This window comes from Pithys albifrons, chromosome 20 (assembly GCF_047495875.1).
Source record: "Pithys albifrons albifrons isolate INPA30051 chromosome 20, PitAlb_v1, whole genome shotgun sequence".
Classification (NCBI taxonomy): Eukaryota; Metazoa; Chordata; class Aves; order Passeriformes; family Thamnophilidae; genus Pithys; species Pithys albifrons.
This window is the reverse complement of record NC_092477.1, coordinates 11,343,547-11,370,387: the sequence shown is the minus strand read 5'-3', so window position 1 is coordinate 11,370,387 and position 26,841 is coordinate 11,343,547. Positions and strand designations below refer to the sequence as shown.

Below are 26,841 nucleotides of genomic sequence, written 5' to 3'. Positions count from 1 at the left end.
GCTGTGGTGTTCCCTGCTCCAGGCTCTGTCCTGGTGGCTCTCTTTGGTTTGCTGTGGTGTTTTCCTGCTCCAGGCTCTGTCCTGATGGGTTTGTTTGGTTTGCTGTGGTGTTCCCTGCCCCAGACTCTGTCCTGGTGGCTCTCTTTGGTTTGCTGTGGTGCCAAGCACCCTCCAGAAGTGCAGTGGGGATGGAGCAGCCCCCCAGTCCCACAGGGCAGTGGAACAGGGAGATCCTTGGAGGTGAGTCCCTTCCAGAGGTGGTTGTGGCTCCAGCTGGGACTCCAGGGTGGACACAGGGAATGTGGTTCCATTGAGATTCTGTCAGGAATGCTCAGCCAGACACTGTGACGACAGAAATCCCTGCAGTTGGTGAACTTTCCCTGAAATGCTTTTAATGACAGTTTAATAAGAACACTTAGCACTTGGTACAGAGCTCCTCACCCCTGGAACCGAAAGCTTTGCTACGAAGGGTAAGGACCATTATCCCGAGTTCGCAGGGGGGAGTGGCTGCTTTTGTTTGTGACAATAATTATAACAAGTGCAACTAATCAACTTCTCATATAAATGACGTTGCTTTTTGAAGACAAATGTCAGGGAGGAGTCCTAGATACAAAGGAGAGCTCACAGTGGTGCAGATCCATCTGATGGCTTCTCGGGGAACTCGGCAGAGCCTGCAGTGCCAAGGCATTAACCCTGCCAAGGGGGTGGGGAGGGAGCAGAGAGCGGCGAAGACAGGGCAAGAGAGGGCACAGTGTGGGTTAACTGGTGCCCTGGGGCCTGGAGAGTGGGCACTTCCGAGAGCTGCTGCTCCCCCGAATCCCCTGGGTGCTGCTGCCCCGAATCCCCTGGGTGCTGCTCCCCCAAATCCCCTGGGTGCTGCTGCCCCCAATCCCCTGGGTGCTGCTGCCCCGAATCCCCTGGGTGCTGCTGCCCCGAATCCCCTGGGTGCTGCTGCCCCGAATCCCCTGGGTGCTGCTGCCCCGAATCCCCTGGGTGCTGCTGCCCCGAATCCCCTGGGTGCTGCTGCCCCGAATCCCCTGGGTGCTGCTGCCCCCAATCCCCTGGGTGCTGCTGCCCCCAATCCCCTGGGTGCTGCTGCCCCCAATCCCCTGGGTGCTGCTGCCCCGAATCCCCTGGGTGCTGCTCCGCTTGCCCTTCCTCTCTCCAGCTGCTCAAAGCCCAGTTCCTTGGGAATACTCTCCCAGCTCCTGAAAACCTCTGGCTCTTGAAAACCTCTCAAAGTGCACAGAAAAATTCCACTGAAATAGTTCCTATAATAATAGAATTGTTTCTTAGCTGGAGGACTAAAGAGGCCATAACCTCTTACAGGTTGCTGTGAACTCACTGAGTTTTGGGCTTTTTTTCCCTTTCTCTCTCTCCTGCTCTACATCCCCTTGATGCATCTTGGCCCTCTCCAAGCTGCAGGAAAAGAACTGATCCTTGTGCTGAGCCCAGGGAAATACAGGCTTGTTTTGGCTGGGACCTCTTGGCAGGGCAGTCCTGGGCATTTGGAATAACAAAGCACTGGGAGAGTCCCTGAGATGCTTCTCCTGTGTCGCTGTCCTGCTGCCCCCGGCCCGTTCCTGCTGCTGATTGTGGAGGTGCCCAGGTGTGGATTCACCCCAAAGAACACTGAAATTCTGGGAAATCCTCCCATTATCTTTGGCCCTGAGGAGTGAGGAAGGCAGGAGGACCCACACCCCTCACATGCAGAGGCTGCAGGAGCTTCAGAGCAGGACACGTTTTCAAGTGCTTTGGTTTGCAAAGTGCTGCTGGGGCCTCTCCTGGCCCTGCCCTGCCCTGTGTGGTGGCACCAGCCCTGGCTGGGTGTGGGATCCAGGTCTCCCTCCCTCTGCTCACCAGGATGCAGCTCCCTGGGAACAGCAGGTAGGAGTCCCCACCCTCCCCATCCACCCCTGGCTTTTCACAGCCCCTCCAGGAAGGGTTTGATCATCTCTGTCTTTGAAACCCTGATTTTCACTAATCTCTGAGAAAGACCTGCTGGCTCTCCCAGCACTGCTGAGCTCCTGCTCCCAGACCATGGGCCAGACAGGACCTTTTTCTCCAGGCTAATGGAGAGAAAATGGAGAGAATTTTTTTAATTGAGTCAGGATCAATAGATAAAGTATTTTCTAAGCACTTTTATTAATAATTATATAAAGCCCTGCTGTGCAGAGAGGGTTGCCAAGCATCTCCTGTATATTCTATACCTGCAACCTGAATTAATCAATGGATTGGTATCATATTTTTGACTGTAAAAGGAACTGGAGCTCTTTGGGTTCAACCCTCTCATTAACTGCACATCCAGCTGCTGATGGACAGTCAAAAAACAGGCAGAAGGACCTGTCTTGTTGGGAAAAGAGTTCCCTGGGCCTGTCTGGAGCAGCGTGTGCTGTTCAGGGGGGCAGGGGAGGGGCTCCTGGATGCCTTGGGGTGCTCTGAGTGTGCCTGTGCTCCCCCCTCCCTGTGCAGGGTGGAAAGGCCAGGGTCTGCACAAACAAGAATGGAGCACCAACATTATTTTTTTGCATTTTTCTTTTTGACAAATCTGTTATTTCGCTGACACAAATGCCAGAGGAAAAAAGTATTCTGGTGAGGAAACAGCAGCTCTGTCTTCTGTGATTTTAACTTCTCATTGGAATAGAAAATGATGAGCAAACATTAAAAACCACCTCAAATCTTAAGATTTCCTCAAAGCCATGGGCATTCCCAGGCAGTTCTGCTGCAGGGGCTGAGTGTGCTGGTGTTTTGTGTGCTGGGTGCTGGGCTGGCTGCAGGAGCCTCAGTGGGCAGGGGGGTGTTTGGGGCAGGGCTCTGCCTGAGCCTTGGCAACCTCCAAACCTTGGCAGCCTTTGCAAAGCAATTTTGCAGAGTGCCTGGTGACAATGTAGGGCATTCCCTGGCGACTCTGGGGCAGAGCTGATGTGTGTGCACTCGGTGAAAAACAAGAGCTTGGGCCAGGGGGTGCAGGTTTGGCAAAGTGTCAGTCGTGTTTTTGAGTTTATTGAGCCGTTAATGTCGTGCTGTGGCATTTGTTGGGGTCCTGAAATAGAGGGAGTGTTTGTGGCAGTCCTCAATGGCATGAGAGCTTGTTTTGCCTTGGTGTTATTAAGTAAAGGGAGATGGGGGTGCCCTGCAGAGCAGGGGCTGGGCAGGGCAAGTTGGGGTTCCTCGAGCTGTGTGTTGGTGGGTCCACAGAACTGGGGGTTCCTGGAGGGGTAATTAAGAGCCTTAATGACTTTGCAGCTCAGGGTGCCTTGAGTTACCACCCTGTTTGTGTGCACACAGCCCCTCTTGGAGAGCAGCAGCACTGCCAGGGCTGATCCTTGAGGTGCTGATGTGGCTCCTCAGCACAAACATCTTCTGGCAAAATGTGCTTTCCTCCCCAGGTTCCCTTTTGTGGGTTTGGAATTGTCGTTGCAGAGCTCGGGCCTTTCAAGGTGGCTGTTCAAGAATTTTAAGCACATTAAAGTGGCTTTACTTTGCACACTGACACCCTTGGGTTGCATCTCAACACAAGGGCTTTGTTTGCCAGAAGAATATCAGAAAAACCCACCCCCTTCCTGCTTCCTCTACCAGTTCTAATGGACTGGGTCATGCTTTATTAATAACAAATTGAATACGTGTGTGTGAAGGCAGTTTTGGCAGTCAGGACTGAAACGACCTGGATAAAAGGGAGAGTATTTACCAAGGCAGTTGCTGTGGATTCAATTGGGAGCAGTGAAGAATCTGCTTCTTTCTAAATCTTATTTTCAGAAATATTATTACCCCTGTAACTGCTGCTCAGCAACTCCCAGCCATCCCCCCAGCCCCCCACTCAGCAGTGGTCTCTGCATGATGGAGACACTAAAATGAGAAATCAGCACTTTGTAATGGGCTCTCCAACTAAAATGAAACACTGATTTCCTGGCTCACAGGCAGATGGTTGGCGTTCAGTTGGCCCCGAGAATGTTTCTGGACCAGAGGCGTTCTCACCCACACTTTGATGTTGTGTTTGGTTGGTTTTCCCCTCCTGGATCCCCCTGGAGAACGTGCTGTTCAAACAAGGTGCTGGGGGTGTGCCTTGCCCGGTGCCCCGCGGGTGGTGGCACAGCTACCGTGTCCCTGCAGGGCTGGCACACCAGGCTGTGCCTCAGGTGGCACTTCCAGCCACGGCTCTTTCTAGGAACAGGCTGTTTCCCAGCCAGAGTGAGTGTTCTGGGTGTGCTGCAGGGGCTGGGCCACCTTTGCTCTGAGTGTCTGCCTGACTCTTTCCCCTTCAGCTGCTCTTGCTGACCCGCCAGCACTCGGTGGTGTCGGAGGGTGGTTTGGGAGGGGAGGCACTGCTGGGGCTGTGGGTCTTTAGGGGGAGTGGGGAACACGTTGCAATGCTGAGAGAGGAGTATTTTGCTGACAGAACCACAGCAAAGGAGCTGCTCCAGCAGCTCAGGGCAGAGCTGAGCACTCTGAGTCACTCTGGGATCATCCAACCTCGCAGATGCTCTCCTGGTGTCGGTGACCTCTTTTCTCCCTCGGGGTGGGAATGGTTGCTCAGCCCCACAGCCCTGTCTGCAGCTCCTCATGACCTGGTGTGGGATCACTCCCCTCTCTCTGGTGCTCCTGTCTTGGTCTGTGTTTAAGTGCAAGATAGAAAAGGTGAGGCTGCTGCAGGCAGAGTTCCTGAGGGGGTTCTTTGATGTGTTTTTGCCATTTTATATCCAAAAGTCTGACAGGAGGGTTTCCATTTTCTGTGAAATTCCCCAGGTCTTTCCCTAATCCCTGCTCTGCTCATGCTGCTGATTGATGGCATTAGTGCTGAGGTGGTAACTTAAGCACAAGCCACTTTTCATTCTAATCTCAGTCCTAAAATTAATGTTCTCCTGCAATCAGGAATACAATAGAATGTTTAATTGTGCCAGAAAGAGAGACCTGATTGCCCCCATCCCAGTGGCTCGTGTGGTCCAGGGGGATTCATCAGGCCCTGAGCTGGGCACACTCCAATCCAGAGCACAAGCACTGTGAGAGCAGCAATTATATTTGGGGTTTGAGAACAACACCCTGAAGTAAAGAGATATGGAGCAATAAGTTGAAGATGAGGCTCAATCAAACCATGAAGCAGAAAGGAATGACTCGGGGAAGAAATGAATGCACTGAGCTAATGAATCATTTTGAGGCAAAACAAGAAATTAAATGTACTCTGAAAGCTGGCACATTAGCAAATGGGCTGTGGGTTTTTATCCATTTTACATTTCAGAATGCTGAAATGTTGTAGGGTGAAATCCCATTAAGAAATAATGCCCTGAGTAGGGAAACAAAGATTTGGTTAACAGGAAACAGGGGCTTTGTTTCTCCTCCCAGAGCAGCTGAGGGCTGACTGTGTGTGATGATGGGGGAACTCACCCCTGGGTGCTGATCTCTGGGGGAGCAGAGCTTGGCATGGCCCTGGGAAGGGAGAGGAAGGGAAGGACTGGCCCTTCCTTCCCAGAGTTTGGTGCAGGACAGCAGGGCCGGGTGCTCCACAACCTGGTGGGATTTTGAAGTACTTTGGATCCCAGAATTCCCACTCCACCCCTGGCCAGCCTTTGCACAGCTGCTGTTCCCAGGCTCTGGGAAGACCCTTCCAGGTGTCAGTGTGTCAGTTCTAGAGACACCCTGTGGTGAAGCTGAATTATTTGCATTGGTTCATGTGACGATATGCCCTGCTGGGTTGGTCCATGAATTTACTCTCTATTTCAAGCCCGCAGTGGGGCAGCATTGGCGTGAGGTTGTCATGCCATGGGGTGGGGTTGGCATGGCCGGGGTGGGGTTGGCATGCTGTGGGGTGATGTGGCAGAGCTGTGGTGATGTGGCAGAGCTGGGATGATGTTGGCATGCTGTGGGGTGATGTGGCAGAGCTGGGGTGGTGCAGACACCCCATGAGGTGATGTTGGCACACTGTGGGGTGATGTGGCAGAGCTGTGGGGATGTTGGCACGCTGTGGGGTGATGTGGCAGAGCTGTGGTGGTGCAGACACCCATGGGGTGGTGTCGGGCCGCCGCTGTCCGTGGTGCTGAGCCCTGTGCCCCACCTGCCCTGCAGAGCCCTCGAGGGCCACTGGAAGATGCTCTTTGTTGCTGCTGCCATCGAGCACCAGCTGTGGACTGGTGGCATCCCCCAAAAATGGATGGGATACATGTCCCTTCCCCCTGGCCCCCTTTCCAGTCCCACCTGGGCATGAAGGACTCAGGGCTATCACTTGGGACCCCTTTGGCCACAGGGACTCCCCTTCGCTGTTTGACATCTTGAGAAATCAATTCAAGGAGCAGCAGCTTTTGTTGCCACCTGGAGAGGGAAATGGGGGCCGTTCTGGGGCAGGGACTGTGCACCTGCCTGGCCAGGGGAGCAGTGCCTGTCCCAGCAGTGAGTTCCTCTGCTCTGGGCTCACAGTGGGTGCCTTTGGGAGGGGACCTTGCCCTGCTGCTCCGTGTCTGGGAGCCAAGCCCAGTGTGTTCCCTGGCACACAGTCCAGCTCCGCTCTGTACACAGAGGAATAAGATAAAAAAGCTTCCTCCCCCTCACGCTGCTACTGAAAAACAGGGATGGGGAAAAAAAATAATCCTTCAGCCCCTGCCCTGCCTGTGGTGATAAGAGCAATGCAATCCTTTCTGTAACGGGGGCCAGGCAATTTCATTATTCAGCAAACAAAGCCCTCTCAGGGATTTCTGCATCGTGGATGTTTCCTCGGTTGTTTTGCACCAAATTCGTTGCAGCAGCAAGGCCAGGGAGTTTGCCTTGACTCCTCTCACTACCAAAATAAATGTACAGGGCAGGATTGTTCCACTGAGCAGCCGTGACTGGGGAGAGAGAAGAAGGAAGGAGATGGTACGTGCCGACAGCTCTAAACTGATTGCGGTGAGGATTGCTATGTATGAGAGAGTTCAGGGGGGAAACAGGAGGAAGTCTCAGAGGCAGCCCAAGCTGGCAGGATGGCAAGAGCCAAGCTGAAGAATTCCCCCTCCGAGAGCAATTCCCATGTCAAAACTGTGCCACCTGCGACGACAGAAGATGTGCACGGGGTGAGCCCCTTGTTGCCGTCTCGGAGGATGGGATCCATGGGGAGTGATGTCGGACAAAGGTATTGCAGGGCTGCAGTGGAGCGTGGGGAGGGAGGGGGAGGCAGCACCTTTTATCTCTGAAATGAGAGGGAAAGGATTAGTGCCTCCACCACGGGCTGGAGGGGTGGTGGATCAAATCCTCCTCGGAGAGCCACACCAGCTCCAAAGTTGTGTTATGAAATAGGCAGCAGGAGCAGAAGAAAACCAGCTCCTTTTAATTTTTTATAAGTGCCTCTTGGTTTTTTAGATGCCTAAAGCATGTCTGAATGGCAGCCTGAGACCGTGGGACTGTTAACTTGCATTGCACCTTCTCTGTGCAGAATAAAGCAAATCCTATTTCCACTGCCAATGCCACGGTCTGCACTGTCTGGGAGCACCATGTTTGCATGGCAGGAGAGATGCTCCATCTGAGCAATAATTTATTTGTAACTGCAAGAAAAAAAAAGCTGCCCTAGGAAATGCTGCAGCCTTTCTGCAAGCTCACAGCTGAGTGTACAGCAAGGCAGGAGCTGGTGCTCAGGAGGAGGGGAATGCTTTGCACTGCGCTGGGCTTACAGTGGTTCAGGAAGAGCCAAGTCCCCTGGTTACGATGGGGATTCATATGCCACTAATTCAGTTCTTGTTCTGTTCATTCCATTTTCTGTTTTGTTTTCCCCCCACCATCTCCCCAGCCTTCCAGCCCATCCCTGGTGCCCTCCCTCTCCAGGCACTGCCTCACCTGTGCCTGTGTACTGTACATCTGCTGGGATGTGCTTTGGTGCAGACAGGCATGGTGGGAAAGCTGCTCACGGGGAATTTTCCTGGTTTGGCTTTACATTGCAATGAATTAACACCTCAGCTCCAGCCTCTGGGCAGATCTGGGGGCAGGGTGGCACCCAGCCAGGCTGAGCAGCTGTGCCCCCCCCCGGGGGAAGCTGAGGAGGGACCTGTGCCTTTCGAGGGCACCGGTGTGGCTGTTCCCGGCGCCGAGCTGTGCCAGGCACATGCTTCAGTCTCCAGGTCTGGCAGGCAGAGTCCTGGGGTGTCTCTAGTATGATGTGCCAGCTCTCCAGATGGCACCAGTGCTGGTGCTCTGGTGAGCAAACACTTGGATGTGGTGGGTCTGACTTCACCAGGGAAGGGCTCGCACATGTGGGGAGCTGTGAACGGGCACCGTGTGGGTGCAGTGGCACTAAATCCCTGGAGCTGGTGTGGGCTCAGCATGTTTTGGTGAATAATCTCAGTGTAGTCCCAGTGCTGATGCTTGTGCTCTGGTTGTGTGTCTTGCTTTCATTGCTTCAATGATACTGCTCTGGGTGTACCTGCACCTCTGAGGGCACCACAGCGGGCAAAGCCTTTGGAGCTTCCCCTCTGTCATTCCCCACTGCCTTCCTCCCTTTACCTTTCTAGTTCTGGTGGCTGCCCCTCAGGGCAGGACCAGTAGCCAGATCCAGGAATGCTGTGGTTTGACAACTACTCCCAACTGGGGACCTTACAAGCTCATCCCAACCACTGATAACCAGCTGTGATTGAACACACAGAGGGGCTTCTCCTCTCCTGCACTCAGGGGCTTGCTGGGCACCTGCCCCAAACCAGAGAGCCAGATCTTCATGCCAGGGCTTGCCCTCATCTCTCAGGGGAGCATGGCATGGAGCAGGGATGCTGCAAGGCATCCTTGGGTCTGGGGAGGCAGCAATCCCAAAATCCCATCCCTACAGTGCTCTAGTGGACCCTTGACAAGGGGCACACCAGGGTGCATCGGGGCTGGAGAAAATATCCAGTTCCCTGAGTTCTGCTGGAATTTTCAGTGTTTTGCTGCAATCCTGTTGTAGGGAACTGGTGCTGTGAGGCAGAGAAGTTGGTGGCACACTTTTGCACTCGTGTGGCTGCAGCAGAGCCCTGCGAGCTGCAGCTTGTTGTGTCTGGCTCCGAGTGCCAGGCTTCCCTCCTTCCCTGGGTGCTGCTTCCCAGCAGGGAGGTGGGAATTAAGATTTGTGCACTTCTCTTTCACTGCCTGTGCAGGCAACAAAGGCAGGCAGATTGCTTTGGAAGGGATGAATAGTGTGTTTGGGGTGCTTTGTCTCCCCAAAGCCCGACTGGAGCAGCGTTATCAAGTCAGCAGCGACAATTTGTCACTGGGAGTGAATTACCAGGTGATGGTGGAAGGAGATATGTGTTCCAGGTTGTTCTCAGGGATGCAAATGAATTCTCCTGGTGATTGAAGCCAGTGAAATAACTCTCACCTACTTTATTTACCTCCTTGCTCTGTCTCTTAGTCATTGCAGTATCTCAAAGCTTTTAGGAGTTCCCCGTCAAAACAGGAGGAGAGGATTTGAATTCATCTGAGGAGAAACCACTCCATAGATATGCATTATTCCACACCTGGAGGCAAAAAAGGGAATTTGAGGCTGTCCCTGGGCATCCAGGATAGGGATTTTTCCTGTGGGTGGAGAGTTGCAGGTGGGATGGGGCCAGCCCAGGCTGCCCATGTGGAAGTATCTCCCACTGAAGAGGTTTGGAGCAGCTTCTGTATGTCAGGGGTTGCTCTGAGGTGGGGTTGGAACCAGGGCGGCCTCCAGGCCATGCAGGGAGGAGCTGCAGAGCATCTGCCTGGGCTCTGGAACCCTCCTGGCACCCAGAGATAGTGACTGGAGCAAGTGTGGAGAGGCTGAGCCTTTCCCCTGCAGGCTGGGCTTTCCCTGGGGCAGGTTGGAGCCTGTGCCTTGTGTTGGGAGGGGTTTGAGGGGCAAAGGTGTGATGGGGAACAAAGTCAGAGAAGAGCCCAGCTCTGCGTGGTGTTGTCCATGGAGCGCCCTGTGCTTGGGAAGAAGCTGCTGGCGGGAGGCAGGGAGGGTCAGTGTGTGTTTGGATCCCGTTCCCTGGGCTGGTGATCTCCCTCCAACACCGGAGATGTGGGTGTAGAAACACAAACAAACGCTTCTACAAGATAACCATGTCCTGTTTGTGCAGCTCTGCTGGAAGCAGGGGAAGCTCTGGCTGCTTCCCCCAGCCCAGGGAGCTCTGGTATTCCAAAGGGATTGCAAACATTCCCGTTGGGTGTCTGGTTTGGGCGCTCTGCCCCAGGCCTTGGCAGGACTGTGTCCCCTCCCTGCCCCGTGTGCCCCCTCACATCTTTGAGTTGTGTTTATTGAGCTGCTGAAATCTGAACTGCTGGGGTTTGGGGGAGCAAATTAGCATTGCAGAAGGGCTGGGGTTGGAGAGGACCCTGGAGGGCTCTGCTCCAACCCTACTCAGAGCTGGACTGGCTTTAAAGTTGTCCCAGCTGGCTCAGGACCAGTCCTGCTGAGTTCTGAACATCTTGCTGGAGATTTCTCGGCTTTTCTGGGTGCAGGGTTTGGTCACTCTGGGGGCGAATGATTTTTCCTCGCTGCATCTTGTCCCTGTCCCCTCTTGTCCCTCTGCTGTGTGTGTCCCAGAGAAGGGAGATTGTTCCTCACCCTTTGGGGCAGCAGTTGGATCCTTCCCTGCCTTTCTCCCTCCCACCCCCCCCCCCGTCTTGCCTCGTCTCTCGGTTCAGGATATTTTTGGCAGGAATAAATGGGACTTTGCTTTCAGCCCTGTTACAGTCAACAGGGTGGCTGGAGCCTCCTCAGAGGAAAACAGCAGCACTGCTGGGCGAGTTTAATGTGAGATTTCTTGGAGATAAAGCACCCCAGGGAGTGAGGAATTCACCCAAATGTGGCTGAAAAGGGAATTTCTGACCGATTGATGTTTGTTCCCTCCAGGGGCAGCCAGGTATTAACAAACAGGTCTGGCTAAAAGTGTTCTCATTGCCTGGCACTTGCCCACAAGGAGATCACAGGCAGGTCCAGTCTGGCCAGTGAAACCCTTGTCCTTGCAGGGAGCTCTCCAGGGGATGTTCTCCAGAGCAGGGGGAGCAGCCTGGGTACAATTCCCTGCCGAGCCATCGCTGTGCCTGCTGCTGAATCCCCTCGCGGGGGGACAATAAGTCAACAGCTAATTTATTTAGTTTAACATCTCTTTAACAAAAGCTTTTTTTGATCCTGATAAACAGGGAATGATCCCAGATCCCGCTGCCAGCACGGGGAGCTGACAGTTGGCATCCTTCTCATCAGACAGAGCTGCTCATGAACACAGCAGAGATTCCACCCCAGGCTTGAGCCCAGCTGATTCTTGTCCTGGAGCTGCTGGAGTGGCCCCCAGTTTCTGCTCCTGCTCCCAGTTTTGTGCCCACTCTCCTGCCCAGGGACAGGACCCCATCCCTGTGCCCCAGCCAGGCTCAACTCTCAGCTCCCTGGTGCAGTTCTGGGTGTGTTTCAGTGTCTGGTCCCCTGTCTGTGGTTCCCATCCCTCAAACCCCTGTCCCTGTCCCCAGCACGCTCTGGCATGAAGCGTTTGTCCCCTGGGCACGGGGTGATGCCACCCCCCCAGATGGGTGCTGGGGGGAACAGGCTGGGGCTGGGAAGTGCTGAGCTCTCCTCCCACGCTGCTGGGGAGCCGCCAGCACTGCTGAGAGTGTCGGTGCCCTACATAGCACTGCCAGGCAGGCACCATCCCCACCTCGGGGTGCCACACTCAGCACAGCACTTGGGCTTCTGCTCTGGTTATTTTCGATCCCTCATTGCCATCGGGTCCCATCAGGGCACAGGGATTGGCATCTTCCTCCTCCTGCTTGCTGGAAGAGTGGGCACATGGGGCTGTGCAGGACTGTGGCACAGGGGGTCTCATTGCCCACCTCTGAGCTCATGCCCAGTCCTTCCTCCACAAGGATCAGTCCCTTGCCAGGACAGCAGGGACTCCTTTAGCTCATTAGCAAAGGCAGGGGGCTGTGCTTTAGGGCAGCCTCAGCATCTGCAGGGCCTTTCTGCCCAGTGGGCAGAGCCCAGTGCCCAGTCTTGGCACTGAAAGGAAGTTGTAGCTGAGTGGGATTGATCTCTTCTCCAAAGTAACAATCACTAGGACAAAAGGAAACTGTCTCAGGTTGTGACAGGGAAGATTTAGATAGAATTTGGGGCAAAATTTCTTCCCCAAAAGGGTTGTCCAGGCCTGGCACAGGCTGCCCATGGGGAGGAGGGAGTCCCCATCCCTGGAGGGATTTAAATGATGAGTGATTGTGGCACTTGGGGACATGGGGTAGGGGTGGGCTTGGCATTGCTGTGTTAGCAGTTGGATTTGATGACCTGGGGGATCCTTTCCAGGCTGTGATTTGATGACCTGAGGGATCCTTCCCAGGCTGTGATTTGATGACCTGAGGGATCCTTCCCAAGCTGTGATTTGATGACCTGGGGGATCCTTCCCAAGCTGTGATTTGATGACCTGGGGGATCCTTCCCAGGCTGTGGTTTGATGCCTCTGGGGGAGGCCCAGTGCTCTGGAAGGTCCTGCAGGCAGTGCTGGACAGCGGGCTGGGAACAGCCTGTCTGGCTGCAGCGAGCGGGGCTGCGGCTTTGGCACCACACCTGCCTGGGCCAAACTTTCTGTATTTCAGTTGGGATCCGGGTTTTGCAGAGGAATGCCAAGGAAAAGTCCCTCTGTGGGGAAGGAAGCACCCTGAGGAGGCAGCAGAGCCCACATTGCCTGTGTGGGCGCTTCGCTGCCGGTGCTGTTGTCCATGTGGCACTGCCCCAGCTGCCAGCACGTGCCTGGAGCAGTTGGTGGCTTTTCCAGGTGCCCACCTGGACCTTCCTCCACACCAGGGGTGCTGGGGGTCAGTCCCTTGGCTGGGGCCATCCCTGCTCTGTCCCACAGCCAGGCAGGTGGGTGGCCCTTCCCTCCCCTCTTGCACATGTCTGTGAGCAGGACCTGTGCATCTTCCTCTGCCTTCCCCTTCCTCTTGCTCGTTGCTTCTCCCCCTCTTTACTTTCTTTTTTCATCTCCTTCCATCTGTCCTTCTCACATCGGGCTATTTCGGGCTGAGTTTCTCACTGTCACTGTGGTAGGAGCTCCTGCCTTTGCAGGATGAGCAGCACTTCAGGAGCCTTCCCGAGCACTTACCTTGCTTGGCTCATCTTAACCCCCCTGCCTTGACCCTGTCTTGGAGGCATTTTGAGACCAGGGTGGAAAGGCATTAAATCCTTCTCAGAGACAGAGGAGAAAGCCATCTGATTTAATACCTTTTCTCCCCAGCCTTGAAATGCCTCTGAGCCTTGCGAGTGGTTATTAAGCAGCCTGGAGCCAAGTGTGGTGTTGGCAGGTCATTTCTTGTGTCTTTGTAACTCTCAGAGGCTTTAAGTCAAGGCATGATTTTTAATCTTCTTTTTTGTTTGAAAATGATGGGTGTAAATCGAATAGGAAATGCACAACCAGAGGTGAATTTTTGATACTCTTATGTACCAAAAATGCAGGAGACAGTGGTGAAGGTGCAGGGAGGTGGCTGGGAGGGAGCAGCTCCCTGAGCTGGGCTGAGCTGCTGCTGTGCTTTGCTGCTCCCTCCCTCTGGGCATCCTGGAACACTGAAAGCCAGGGACAGTTTTTAGCCTCAACTTGCCTGCATGAGGCAGAGGAGCTCCATGCCAGGCTGATCTCACAGAGATCTGTGGGTTTGGGGCTGGCTGGTTCTGCCACCCAAGTTCTGGGGGTGCTGGAGCCCAGGGGGGTGTTCAGAGCCCTGCCCAGCTCGGGGCAGCAGCGCTGCCTTTGCAGAGCTGAGGAGGCAGCGGGAGGTGCAGGGTGGCTGCTCCACCAAGGAGCTGCCTCCAGCACGGGTGGGCAGGTGATTGCTCCCTCTTTTACATAAGCAAGGTTTATTATGGCTTTTGTTCTAATAATAAGTGTGCCTTTGTCTCTTCACCTTCTAATAAAACCTTTCTATTCTGTAAGGGGCTGCAGCTTGAAAGGTGGGGGCAGAGCTGTCTCTGGAGCAGCAAAGTTCCTTCCCCCTCTGCTCCTCTCCTTTCTCCCATCTCTCCCTGCTCTGCCCTTCTCTCTGGGAGATGCTGCTCATGCCAGCCAGGAGTTTGGCATCGTGGTTCAATGCTTAGCAACACCAGGACAAGGGGCCTCAGCTGCCCCTGCTCTTGTCTCCCAGGCCCTGGGCTGCAGGAGGGAGCCAAGGTCGGGCTCTCTGCCTGTGCTGTTGTTATTTTCCATGGTAGGAATGAGATAATTTGAAGTTTGGCTACCCAGCAGTGCCCTGGAGGCAGATCTGAAGGAAATAAAAAGGTGAATTTAAAGCAGATTATCTAAAACACATTAAAGGCAGCGTAGCCCTTCTGACTGTTCAATGGCTTTCGTTCCGTGTGTTGTGAATCGCTGTTAGTAACTTTGGGGAGCTGGAAAACAGCTGCTTTTCAGATGAGATTTGGAATGATTTTTAGTTCTCTTACAAAAATTTCCATGTTTTCTCAGCGATTGGGCTGTTTACAAGAACTTGGGTGCCTGGTGGGAAGAAGGAATGTGGGGAAGGTGTCCTGGGAATGCTGCTGGCTCTCCCCAGTGCTCTGGAACCCACAGTGGTGCCAGAGCTGTGGGCTCTGCAGGACCCCCTGGGGCTGTGTGGGGAGATGTGCCTTTGCTGTTTGGTTTGCAGGAGTTGCTGTGCCCTGGGGAGCTGGAATAGCCCCTGTTCCTCCAGTTTCCCTGGCTGCCAGCTGGCACTAGATTAGGAGAAAACCAAATCATCCCCTGATTCTTTCCCCATAAACATCTCTGGGAGGCATAAAAGGCTACTGTTCAAAACCAAGTGCAAGTGGAGGGGCTTGAACAGCCCCTGCTGATAATCCAATTTGGCAGGAGGGAGGCTGAGCTGTGGCTCCTTCCCGGGGCTGTGCCTGCCTCTGGTTTGCAGCTGGGGAAAATCTGGGATGTTTGGCATTAATAAATGCCAGGATTGCCCCGAGGGACAGCACAGCTGAGAGACCCACCCCAGGGCTTGTTCTTGCTGTGAGAGGCAGCATGAGGGACCACTGGGTGTGAACTTACTGCTCTGTGAGTGTCACACAGAAAGCTGGAAATGAGCAGGGAAAAGGGATAAGAGGCAGGTGGGAGGGGGACAGGAGCTGGGGGTGTCCAGCCCAGGGAAAAGGAGGCTCTGGAGAGACTTCCAGTTACCTAAAGGGGCTCTGAGAGAGCTGGAGAGGGACTTCCACAAGGGCATGGAGTGACATGGAGTGACCATTGGTCCCCAGCCCTTCCTGCCTCACAGCCCACCTTGTAGGGCTTGGGGACAGTTCTCCTCCTGCTTGGGGACAGGGTGGGAGCCTCTTGTCTGGACAGCATCACACAGTCCTTGTGCTGAACCCCTGCTCCCTCCTGCCAGGCCCCAGCATCTCCCCCAAACGGAGCATCTCCCCCAAACGGAGCATCTCCCCCAGATGGAGCATCTCCCCCAAATGGAGCATCTCCCGTGGGGCTCCGGGGTCTGAGGTGTGGGGACATTGCTGTGGGTGCCCCCGGGGGTGGTGGCTCTGGTGGGCACATCCTGTGCTCCCTCTGGTCCCCTCCCTGCAGCCTCCATAGTGAGCAGAGCCCAGGAGGAGCAGCAAAGTACATCACACCACAGGGATGGTGCTCTGTGTGCCGGGAGCTGAGGGATGGATCGGCTTCCTCTGGACTCTCACTGGGAAGGGGATTTATGGCTTTTATTTAGTTTGCACTATGCTGGAGTGCTGCAGCCTCATAAAGCAAAAGCAAAAGATGGGAGAAATCTTTATGAGCTGCAAGTGCCCCGTTGGCTTGGATGGTATTTCTTGGTTGTCCTGGCTCATGGTAAATAAGGAGAGGAGAGAGGGCACTGCTGGAGCAGGGAAGGGCTCAGGGCACTGCTGGAGCAGGGAAGGGCTCAGGCAGAGATTCAGGGCACTGCTGGAGCAGGGAAGGGCTCAGGCAGGTTCAGGGCACTGCTGGAGCAGGGAAGGGCTCAGGGCACTGCTGGAGCAGGGAAGGGCTCAGGCAGGTTCAGGGCACTGCTGGAGCAAGAATGGGCTCAGTCTCAACTAAGCCTGGCAGTGACAGGGACCCAGAGCCATCCTGGGGATGTCTTGAAGAGCATCACTTTTGCAGAGGGAGTTGTTTCCTTTGCAGCTGTAATTGCTGTGTTCCGTAGCCCTGTGTGCTGTCTGTCTGTCTGTCTGTCTGTGGGATCTACAGTACACGAGCACAGGCCCTTTGCTTCCCACCTGCTCTCACATTTCTTTCTGTTCATCCTTCTCCCCCTGCCCTGACTCCCCATTACCCTCATTGTTCCTTTCTCTGATTCGATTTGATTTCATTTTTATTCTATTTTATTTTCCCTTCTCTGCTCATCATTTGTGTCTGTAAAACCAGCCCAGGAGCAGCACAGTGTCGAGTCCCTGAGAACACCCCAACCCCTAAAAACACCAACCTCCCCAGGTCTGATTGCCCTGCAGAGAACACTGAGCAGTGACAGAGCAGCGAGGCCATTTGGGAGACTCACTTTAAAACAAAAAAAAGGCATAAAAGTCATTTTTATCCACGGAGCTGAGTCCTTAAAGAAGCCACTCATTGGCAAAGCCACCAGAGCATCCTCAGTGTCCCCACCCTGGGACCTGAGCAAGGACATCTCCCTGGCGTGGTGTGACTCCATTGGGTGGTGCTGGCACCTCGGTGGTGGCATTCCCAGTGGCACAGCCCCTGCCTCGGTGGTGGCATTCCCAGTGGCACAGCCCCTGCTGCAGTGGTGGCATTTCCAGTGGCACAGTCCCTGCTGCAATGGTGGCATTCCCGGTGGCACAGCCCCTGCCTTGGTGGTGGCATTTCCGGTGGCACAGCCCCTGCTGCAGTGGTGGCATTCCCGATGGCACAGCCCCTGCCATAGTGGTGGCATTCCTGGTGGCACAGCCCCTGCCATGGTGGTGGCATTCCCGGTGGCACAGCCCCTGCCATGGTGGTGGCACAGCCCCTGCTGCAGTGGTGGCATTCCTGGTGGCACAGCCCCTGCCGTGGTGGTGACATTCCCGGTGGCACAGCCCTTGCCTCAGTGGTGGCATTCCTGGTGGCACAGCCCCTGCCATGGTGGTGGCACAGCCCCTGCTGCAGTGGTGGCATTCCTGGTGGCACAGCCCCTGCTGCAGTGGTGGCATTCCCGGTGGCACAGCCCCTGCCTCAGTGGTGGCATTCCCGGTGGCACAGCCCCGGCTGCTGTGCCCCTTTGGCATTCCCGGGGGGCTGTGCTTTCCCTCACCTGCTGTGCTGCTCTCGCTCTGTAGGCCCCACGCCGAGGACTTCAGCGTGGATTCCTCCTTCTCACAGTAAGTTCTGCGCGTGTTTCGGCGCCGGCGCCGCGGGAAGGGGCGAGGGCTGCGCTGGCACCGCTGGCACCGGTGCTCTGCCAACACGGGGCAGCCAACCACGTTCTGCAGAGAGCAAAAACCCCTTGGAATTGGGGGGTTGGTGCAGTGTGTGTGTGCTGGTGAGCCAAGTGTTGGGGCAGTACCTGCTGCCAGGAACAGTGGTTGGATTGGGGTGGATGTTCCATCACTGGAAATGTCCCAGGCCAGCTTGGATGGGGCCTGGAGTCTGGTGAAGGTGTCCCTGCACATGGAACTAGATGAGTTTTAAAGGTCTCTTCCAACTCAAACCAGTCTGTGATTCCATGATTATTCTGCTTTTAAAAGAGTTGACAAGCACAAGTCGTGTCCTTTACTGCTCTTGGCCCCAGGAGGTTGTTCAAGGGACCAGCAGGCCCTTCTGAAATGATTCCCACCATGGGGAGGATTATCTGCACTCAGGGGCAGACAAGTTTCTTGGGCAAGAAGTGGTACCCTGGGCAGCAAATTGGTGATTACCCATTAATGATGAGCTCCATGCACAGGCCCTAATTAAACAATGCAGATTCATCAGCACAAGCAATTAGAGGAGCAGACTCATGAGTGTCAGTCTCCAGTGTTGCAAAACAAATAGGCCAGACGAAGCACAGCATGTTATCCCATGGCTTCTTCCCTTTCTGGGTTTTAATCTTTAGTACTGTTAGAATTATTTTATGAAGAGCAAGTGGTGCCACTGCTCAGCCATGAGCAGCATCCAGGCCTTGGGTGGGGACACAGTGGGATGATGACCTGAGGGATGGGCATGTCCTTGCCCAGGGCCACAGCTGGGGATGTGTGTCCTCAGTGAGAGCCCTCATTCCTCACAGGGAGAGCTCTGGATCGAGCCCCCCCAGAGCATGTTGTACCTAAAGGGGCTTCGAGAGAGATGAAAAGGAACTTTGACCAGGGCATGGAGTGGTAGGACAAGAGGGAATGGCTTCCAACTGCCAGAGGGCATGGCTAGAGGAGATCTTGGGAGGAAATTCTTTGCTGTGAGGATGGGAAGGCCCTGGAAGAGGTTGCCCAGAGCAGCTGTGGCTGCCCCATCCCTGGGAGTGTCCAAGGCCAGGTTGGATGGAGCTCGGAGCAACCTGGGACAGTGGAAATTGTCCCTGCCCATAACAGGGAAATGGACCAAGTTGATCTCTAAGATGCCTTCCAGCCCAAACCATTGTGTGATATCCAACATGAAGCCCTGAGTGTGTCCCTGCTGCCTCCAGTGCTTGGTTTGGTGCCTGGAAATGAGCTCTGCAGCTGCTGAGTGCAGTTGGAGGGATTGCAGCCACCTTCAGGGAACAGGGAATCGATAAAAATCCCATTCTCATTGCCATGTCCTCCCTAATAAACAACAATATATATATATGTATTAAAAAAAAAGAACAAGAAGCCCAGCAGGAGATTCCCTTTTTGCCATTACAGGTTCATGAAGCCTTTCCTGCAGTTGTCAGGGCTGGCCAGAGCCTGCGGCCCAGCTCAGTGCACTCAGCCTGGTCCTTGTCCCCCTGGCACACGAGTGCTTGTGTGGATGAGTTCAGGCAATTGATCTTCTCATGCTGCAAGATAAGTTGCCCTGAGGACTGGCCTGGAAGCCAACCCTGGTCTTGGCAGAGTTTTTCCAGAAGTGGCTGCTTGGAGGTTGCTTTTCATCCCCCCAGAAACAAAACTGCGGCGCTGCTGCAGGAGTCAGGATGACATTCCCTGCACCCAGCTGGGTCTCATTTGCTGCAGAGTGCTTGGCAGTATCAGGTCTTTGTCTGGGCAAAAATCACTCTCCACAAGAAAACAGGAGTTGGGTTTTTACTGATGTATTCCCACGGTAAATGCAGGGAATCTTGGAGAAACCAGTTTATGAGCTCGGGGGGCACATTGTCCTGGCTCCCTGCACAGCCTGGCAGTGGCTGTGGCACTTGGTGCTGGTGCTCAGGGTTTGTGGTGTGCCTTGGTGGGTGCTCTGCCACCAGCCTGGGCAGCTCAGCAGACTCACTGCTGGTGCTGCAGGAGCAGCTGCCCTTTCCCGGGGCTGGGACAGGGCCATGGTGGCTGCAGTGGTGGCACAGTGGCTGTGGCAGTGCCCTGGTGGCTGTGACAGTGCCGTGGTGGCTGCAATGGTGCCACAGAGGCTGTGATGGTGTTGTGGTGGCTGTGGCAGTGCCAGGGTGGCTGTGACAGTGCCATAGTAGCTGTCCCAGGTTGGATGGGGCTTGGAGCAACCTGATCTAGTGGAAGGTGTCCCTGCCCATGGCAGGGGATCGGAATGAGATGGTCTTGAAGGTCCCTCCCAACCCAAACCATTCTGGGTTTCTACTGGAAACAGCATTTTCCACCCAGCTGAAGTGTGAGGGCAAGGAGAGACATTAAGATTTTCTCGTTTTCTCTTTCCTGTGAAGAGCCATATTTATTTGAAGACACAATTCTCATGGCAAGAGGTGTCTATTGAAAAATACACCAAAGCCACCCCAGGCACTCCAGTCCTCCTTCAGAAAGGAGCAGGGTGGCTTGGGGCAGGGCCTGGGGCAGAGCTGGCAAGGCCCTCCCTTGGCTGGCAGGTGGATGTTGGAGCTGTCTCAGCTTTCAGGCCAAGCCCAGCAGTTGCCACATGCCGTGGGGATCGGAGGGAGCTCCCTGTGCCCGCCTGCCCATGTGAGTGTCGTGGGAATGCAGGGTCTGGGGGCACATCTCCCCCCCTCCCATCCCTGCCTGCACTGCCCATGGGGGGGCTGCACCTGGGTTGCTAATTTTTGTGTTTCCCTCCCTTTTAGAGCCCTGTGCTTGTCCCCAGCTCCCAAGGCAAGGCCAGTTTGGGAGCCCGGGCTGTGCTCCTGGGTGTCTATTTTAATGCCAGTGGGCTGGATGTGCTCGTCCTGCCCTTTCATCCTGCACTTTTCTGAACAAACTATTGTGTCTTTTTTTGGGAACTCATCATCTTACAACAAATTGCCTCTAATCTTAGATTAATAAAGTACAATAAATAACGGAGTGAGGCAAATGAACTCGCTCAGGCATTATGAAGTGCATAATAGCAGTAATTACACTTCCAAGCACAGGGTTTGTAACAAAACTTGTGCTGTGATCTTTATCTGCACGGCCTGGGGGGGTTCAGCAGGGAGAGGGGCGGGAGAGGTGTGCTGTGCTGCCTGTCCCTGCCTGGGGAGATGGATGTGCTGGTGACCCTGGGAGCTGCTGGTGACCCTGGGAGCTGCTGGTGACCCTGGGAGCTGCTGGGCTGGGCTGGCACCACACTGGCTGGCCAGGGAGAGGGATGCTGGGCTGCTGGGAGGGATGGATGGCCAGCAGGAAGGATGCTTGGCTGGTGGGGAGCATGGTCCTGGTGAGAGGGATGCTTGGCCGGCAGAAGGGATGCTTGGCCAGTGGGAAGGAAGGTCCTGGTAAGGAGGATGCTCCCAGTGGGAGGGATGTTTGACTGGCAGGAGAGATGCTTGGCCAGTGGGAAGGAAGGTCCTGGTGAAGAGGATACTCCCAGTGGGAGGAATGTTTGACTGGCAGGAGGGATGCTTGGCCAGTGGGAAGGATGGTCCCAGTGGGAAGCTTCCCCCTTTGGGAAGAATGGTCCCAGTAGGAAGCTTGCCCCCAGTGGGAAGGATGTTTGACTGGCTGGAGGGATGCTTGGTCAGTGGGAAGGAAGGTCCTGGTAAGGAGGATGCTCCCAGTGGGAGGGATGCCCAGCCATGGCACTGAGGAGGGGGCAGTTTGAATAGACCATCTTGTCTGAGCTGCTCTGAAGGCAGAGCCCTCGGGGTGTGCAAATGCAGTCAGAGTTTCACTTGATTTTTCTTTCAAGTTAATTCTTGACAATGAAATTAAAGGGTTCATTTTACATGATAACATCTCTTTCCCTCAGCTGGAAACAGAGTAGGAGCTTTGATACTCTGGGCTGGTGCAGCTGCCTGGAAAAAGCCACCCCTCACTCAGTTGTGGGCCAGTGTGGTGTTGGGTTCACCTGCAGAGTAGATGGCAGTGCTGGAACAGGACCCCCACACAGCTCCAGGGGCTCAGCCCAGCTCAGGAGGGTGGATTGTCTGCACAGGAACATGTTCCTTCTAATTCTTTTATTCCTTCATCCATTTTCAGTGATAAACACCCCCTTCCCCCTGCCTGAGACCTCCTTCAGCTGCTTTCCCAGTGTTCCTTACCCTGCTGCCATCACCGGGGCTGAGAACATGGACTACTTTGTCATGACAAGTTAGATCTGATCATTTAGTCCTTTTATCCCCCAGTAATTATATTCATTGTCTCGAGGTGGGCTGTGGTGCCATAGATCAGGGAACCATCTGCCCAGAGACAGAGATCTATGTTGCTGTTTGTTCCTTTGATACAGAGACGAATGTCTGGGAGAGGATTCGTGTTCCCTGAAGTCTCGTCTCCTCAAGGCGCTTAATCCTGTGGGACTCTGATGAATGGGGTGCTCACACTCTTGTCGAAGCTGAAAGCCACTTCCCAGCATTTCCTGGGCATTTTTAATAAGCAGAAGAAGCAATTACCTTATGTGCAGTGTTGTGGCTGCTGATTTATGCCCTGGCACAGAAAAATGATTTGCCGAGTCTGGCTTTGGAAACGATTAATTTTGACACATGTTAAAGCTGGGCTTCTGAAGGTCTGCATTAATGCTGTTTGCTCCTGAGGCCTCGTGTTGCTGAGCCAGGGACTGTGAATTCTCCTGCTGTCCCCACTCTGTGGGCTCTGTGCTTGCCCACCTGCCTCCTTGTTCCCTTCTCATGGTGAACAAGTATCACGTTTGGGCTCTTGGGCTGCCTGGGTGGGGCCAGGATGAGACACCCCAGGTCTCATAAACCCCCTTCCCAACCTGCTGGGTATTAAATGCCCAGTGAATATTTGTCCCTCTGTCAGAGTGAGGAGCAGCTGCTTCCCAATAAATCCTGACCCCGTGGCTGTGCCAGGGACACGCTGGGCCAGAGCTGGCACCACGTGTGCCCCGGCAAAGGAACCTGTGATGGGCAGTCTAATGGCTGTCTCTGGGAACTCGCTGCCCCTGATCTCTGCTTTGCCTGGGAGATAGGCCTGATTAATGAGCTTTTGATGGCCTCTTCCACAGAGTTAGAGAGCGAGGAATAACAATTCCTGAAGGGACTTGTTGGATACGGTGAATGGGGGAAGTGGTTAATTCATGGCACTTAACTCCATTATGGGCTGTGCCAGGAATGAGCAGATTTTGTCTCCTCAGCCTAAACTCGGGGCAGGAGGACCCAAGGCTGTTTTGCTGGCACGTGGCAGGAGCAGTGTGGTTGATATCCTGCCTGGGTCAGGGGAGGCTTTGCAAAGGGCTGCAGGTGTTTGTGAGGTACCAGGGGAGGTGATAGCAGGTGGGCTGAGCTGGGACTGGCTTTGCCCACACCCCCTTCATCCAGCTGGGCTTGATCCCAAGCCCTGGTGACATCCCTGGGGAGGAACCTTCAGCCTTGGTCAGGTTTTCTCCCATCCATGTGGTTGTTGGCACCCACCTGGAATGTGGGACTGGCAGGAGGGCTGTGGGTGGGGGGCTGTGGTGGAGGCAGGAGAAGCCAATGAAGAAGTGCCCACCCCAGGGGATGGCACATTTTCAGATTCACCTGTGGCTCCTCCCTGCTGGTTTCTGGGAATTGCCCTGGCAGGCCACTCTTTGTCTCAGTGCCTTGTCCCTGTGCCACCACTCACCAGTGTCTCCAGATGCCAAGTGGTGTTTGGGGTTGGTTTTCATCTCCTGGGCTTTTCTGGAATGACCCAGTGTGGTATCTTAGCAACAAAGGGAAATTTTCTCCTTTTAAAGCTGAATTGTTTTTTAACAGCTTTGATGTCGAATGTTTTTCTTACCCAGGCAGAGCCAGGGCAGTACCAGGGATGTTCCCCCACCAGCTCCTGCTCTGCTGCAGCTGGGGGGGTTGGAGCCACTGCTGGGGACGCTGCTCCAGGGCCAGGGAGTTTGGGGTTCTTTTTGAGGGGCTTGAGCTTTGTGAAGTGGGTGTGAAAGCAGAAGTTTGTAAGTCTGATATCAGCTGTCTGTGTGTGAATGAAAGCAAAGCCCTCAGCCCAAAGCAGACCTGGCTCTGTGGGGCAATTCTGCTGCTTTGAGTCATTGTTGTATCGTGTCTTGGTGCTCTTGGCTTGGTGGTACTGGTGGTTTGGAACTGTGGGAGCAGCTGGGAGAGTGGGGCTGGGTCCAGGGTCACCTGTGAAGGTGGTCACCCAGCTGGGATGGGGGACAGGGCTCCTGGGGGCTCCTGTTCTGAGCTGTCACCCCTCTGACGGGCTGCTCTGGGTGCTTCCCCCACAGGGTGCAGGTGGAGTTCTACGTGAATGAAAACACCTTCAAGGAGCGGCTGAAGCTCTTCTTCATCAAAAACCAGCGATCCAGTGAGTGCTGCTGTGTCTGCTGGGGAACCAAACCCTGCCCAGCTGGGAGAGCCACCCTGTCCTGTGGGATGAGAAGCCATTGCCATCTGCTGGTGGCTGTCCCCGTGTGTCCCCAGCCCGGGGCTGCTGCTGCCCCTTGGCCTATCTTTGGCAAGTTGGTGTTGGCCAACTCGGTTTGGTGTCTGCACAGGAAGGAGGGGATGCCTCCTGCCTCCTTTGCTGCCTGGGAACAGCCACAGCACAGGAACCAGCTGGGCAAACTCTCTGGGAGCAGCGAGGGGTGTCGGGAGCTGTCTGTGCTTCTCAGGGAGCAAATGTCCCCATCAGGGAGCCAATGTCCCCATCAGAGAGTGAATGTCCCATCACAGAGCTGCCTGTGCTTCCCTGAGCTGTGGGCACAGCCAGACCAGGCTCTGAGTTCCCCACTCCTGCTCCAGCCACCCAGATTAGTCTCCACTTGACTAATGGTGTTTTTATTTTCTTTCTCTGAGATGTCATTAGCTGTCTGGAGGGAGCCTGCTCATTAATTTAGAAATCCACATTTTCTTTTTCCTCCCTGCATCCTGTTGGCTTGTTAAAAAGCTGGAGCCCAGCACCACGGGGTGCCCATGGGGAAGTTTTTAATGAAAATGTGATGAATTTCTCCCTGCTAATTTGAGTAATGACCCGATGAAGGGCTGGGGAGGGAGAGTGGCTAAAGCAGCAGTTTTTGCTCACCATCCCCATGCTCCATGCTGGTTGCAGTGTGCTGACCACTGCTCTGGTGCTCTTTAATGGAGAACTGCTAATGAGGGGGACACACTCCAGCAGCTCCACATCCCTCTCTCCCATCTCTCGGGGTCAGTGAGGAGCTGACTCAGTGCTATTTATTTCTGTGTTGGTCTCCTGTGGATCTGGCACTGGGCAGAGCCCTGGGCACAGTGTGGGCAGCCCTGGCACTCCTGTAGCTGCCTGTGGGCTCAGAGGGGTCCTGGGGGGCGTGAGGCTGGGAAACTAAAAGGGTTGTGCTGTGGGGACAGGGGATGCCTGGGGAATATGGGATGTAGGAGCACCCAGGATGCACAGGGTGGGTGCCCAGGGAGTTTGGGGTGCCCAGGAATGCTGTGGGTGCCCAGGAATGCTGCCCCTGCCCCATTCCATGCTCCCCTCCCTGCCAGGCCTGAGGATCCGGCTCTTCAACTTCTCCCTGAAGCTGCTCACGTGCCTCCTGTACATTGTCCGTGTGCTGCTGGACAACCCCGAGGAGGGCATAGGCTGGTGAGTGCCCCAGGGCAGGGCTGGCTGTGGAGGCAGTGCCAGCTGCTCACAGGGGGTGTGGAGATGGCTTTTCTCACTCCAAATGTTTGAGTTGGTGGTTCAACAAGTCTTCCCAGGCCAGAGGGCTCTGCTCCCTGCTCAAAACCCATGGATAGGTGTGTGGGCATCCTCTGGCACACAGGGAGAAATTCAGGTGGGGGAAATTCAGGTCACTTTGATGTCCAAAAGCTGTCTGGCTCAGGCAGGGGGGCAGCGTGGCCTTCAGGCACAGGGGAGAGCTCATGACTTGGGCATCACCATGCAAATAGTTTCTGACCACTGATGCCCTTGAATACACTGACACTAAACCCCACCTAAGCATTTGGGAGGGAAACACGTAGTGCCCCGAGGTGACTGATGATTCCACACGTCAGCTCTGCTCTGGCTTTCAGTATAAGCCTATTTTGGTCTGTCCTTGCATTGTTTAGCTCTCATACCATGTGCTTGTTTTTCAAGAGCTCTGGGAACTGGCAGTTTGATTTTCTCTTTGTAAAGGTTGCAGATTACCAAGTGCATCTGCATGTTCCAAAAGTGCTTCCAGACCTGTGAGGATGAAGCAGGACACAGATGCTCATCCTTGAGAGGTTCAGCACAGCTGCAGCTCAGGGAATTCCACTTTCCTGGGGGTGTGTGGCAGGATAAAGGCTGGCCAGTGGGAAGACATCCCTCACAGCAAGGCAGGGGGGGCTTGGCTCAGTGGTGCAGCCTGGCATGATGCTCAGCCTCCTCCCAGAAGCTGCAGCTCAGCAGCTTTTGCTAATTGTAACCTGGTAATTCCCAGTTCCCACTTGCCTGGGTTCCACACCGTGCCAGGGATCTGTGTACCTGAGGAATATTGACATTCCACAGTGTCTCTGGTGTGGGCTGAAGCACCTGAGGGGTTTTATTCTGCACTAACACGATGTTCAAGGCTACCTGGCTGAGATAGACTTGTATGGAAAGCTCTGGCTATAGGAATCAGAGTGTTTGGATCCATGGAAGTGTAGTCTTGATGCCTCCCCCAGCACCAGCACCCTGTGAGCCTGGGGAGTCAATCCCAGCATCCCTGTCCCCGTCTCCCCCTCTCTGACTGCTTGTCCCTCTCTCTCCTAGCTGGGAATGTGAAAAGCAGAATTACACAGCATTCAACCATTCCACAGATATCAACTGGTGAGTCAGAGCTGCTCCAGTGCTGGGATCTGGCCCTGCTGGGAGGTGGGAATGCAGGGATGGAGGTGGCTGGTGCTGCCAGTTGCCTATGCCCCCTTCTTGGTCTTGGGGCTGCCCAAGGGGTGCAGAGCAGCATCCCAGAATCAAATCCATGGCCGAGTGCCTGTGGCTGCACCCCTGGGAATGGCTTATTCCTGGTGCAGAGGCTGCTTGAGCAAAGTGTGCAGTGGGGGGTGAAGCCCCTGAGAGCTGGGCTACAGCTCAGGTCCCTTTGGGATTCTCTTGGCAGGTCCCACATCTTCTGGGTGGATAGAAAAACACCGCTGTGGGCTGTGCAGGTGAGCACCCGGATCTTGGCACGGTTGTGTGGGAGCACAGAGGGGCTGGCCTTGGAGCTGTGCCCCTCTGTGATGCCCAGGGGCTCCCATGGCACGGGGCAGGGGGGCTCTGTGAGCTCTGAGTGGCTGCCAGAGCACAGAGTGAGCCCTGGGGCCTTCCCTGTGTGTCCTGCAGGTCAGCATCGCTCTCATCAGCTTTCTGGAGACCATGCTGCTCATCTATCTCAGCTACAAGGTGAGTGCCTGGGGGGGCAGAGGGCAGTGATGCACAGCCTGGCTCTGCCCCCCTGGCATGAATTTGTTTCTCCTGTTTTGAGCTGCCTGAAGCTGCAGCATCCCAGGAGGATGTTTGTTTGTCTCAGCACTGTCTGGGCTGCCTTTGACTGTTTTCCTT

General features: G+C 54.8%; 1 protein-coding gene across 11 annotated transcripts in view; it reads left to right on the top strand.

Moving 5' to 3' along the window:
• The window catches only part of KCNT1 (potassium sodium-activated channel subfamily T member 1), an 83,458-nt gene that overhangs the window by 34,476 nt on the left and 22,141 nt on the right, over positions 1 to 26,841 (top strand). For 7 of the 11 annotated variants that reach the window (XM_071574365.1, XM_071574366.1, XM_071574364.1 and 4 more), the window contains exons 3-7: positions 23,585 to 23,664; positions 24,822 to 24,921; positions 26,053 to 26,109; positions 26,399 to 26,447; positions 26,623 to 26,682. In XM_071574365.1, the coding sequence (XP_071430466.1) occupies positions 23,585 to 23,664; positions 24,822 to 24,921; positions 26,053 to 26,109; positions 26,399 to 26,447; positions 26,623 to 26,682 (346 nt within the window). Of the gene's footprint in view, positions 1 to 6,839; positions 7,094 to 17,199; positions 17,242 to 23,584; positions 23,665 to 24,821; positions 24,922 to 26,052; positions 26,110 to 26,398; positions 26,448 to 26,622; positions 26,683 to 26,841 lie in introns of those variants that run through there. The other 4 variants (XM_071574371.1, XM_071574369.1, XM_071574373.1 and 1 more) reach the window with 3 other exon arrangements.